The sequence below is a fragment of the Apaloderma vittatum genome, unplaced genomic scaffold, assembly GCF_000703405.1.
Source record: "Apaloderma vittatum isolate BGI_N311 unplaced genomic scaffold, ASM70340v1 scaffold33030, whole genome shotgun sequence".
Classification (NCBI taxonomy): Eukaryota; Metazoa; Chordata; class Aves; order Trogoniformes; family Trogonidae; genus Apaloderma; species Apaloderma vittatum.
This window is the reverse complement of record NW_009694511.1, coordinates 5,024-5,609: the sequence shown is the minus strand read 5'-3', so window position 1 is coordinate 5,609 and position 586 is coordinate 5,024. Positions and strand designations below refer to the sequence as shown.

The 586-nt window shown below is 61.6% G+C and overlaps 1 protein-coding gene across 1 annotated transcript in view; it reads right to left on the bottom strand.

Moving 5' to 3' along the window:
* Positions 1-6: 6 nt before the first annotated feature.
* The window catches only part of LOC104272725 (AP-3 complex subunit beta-2-like), a gene marked incomplete at its 3' end in the record, with an annotated part of 5,289 nt that continues 4,709 nt past the window's right edge, over positions 7-586 (bottom strand). Inside the window, exons 19-20 of the mRNA XM_009867800.1 lie at positions 208-384; positions 7-134 (exon numbers count right to left, since the gene is read on the bottom strand). Of these exons, the coding sequence (XP_009866102.1) occupies positions 7-134; positions 208-384 (305 nt within the window). The remainder of the gene's footprint in view (positions 135-207; positions 385-586) is intronic.

The window sequence follows — 586 nt, the reverse complement described above, 5'->3', positions numbered from 1 at the left end:
CGGAGCCCGAGGTGCTGCTCTCAGAGGCACTGGCATCTTCTGATGAGGTCTCAGGATGTCCCTTCCTCCCCTGCAGTGTCTTCTTCTTCTTGGCCTTCTTTGCCCCCTCTTCCTCTTCCTCTTCCTCACTGGGGCTGTGGGGAGAGCATGGTTCAGGACGGGGGAGTTGAGGTTTGGCTGAGGGCACCCCGTCTTTCCAGGGCGTACCTGCCCAGAGCTGCCTTCTGGGAGCCTTCCCTCTCCTTCCTCTTTGGCCTCGTCGTCTCCTCCTCCTCCTTGTCCTCCGACTGCTCCCCTCTGCCTTCCTCCTCCTCTTCCTCCTCCTCCTCCTCCTCCTCCTCGCTGCCAGAGCTGGAGCTTTTTCTCCTCGCTGACCAACTCGGGCTCTGTGAGGGGTGGGACAAGGCTTGGTTCTGCTGCTGCTTGATGCCCCATTGTGGTGGCACCTGCCTGATTCCTCTTTAGGGTGGCACCTGCTCGATCCCCCCTTGTGGCACCCCACCTGTGTGATGCCCCATCGTGGTGGACCCTGCCTGCTGTCCCTGCCACAGCAACCCCTGCACGATGTCCCACCACAGTGACACGC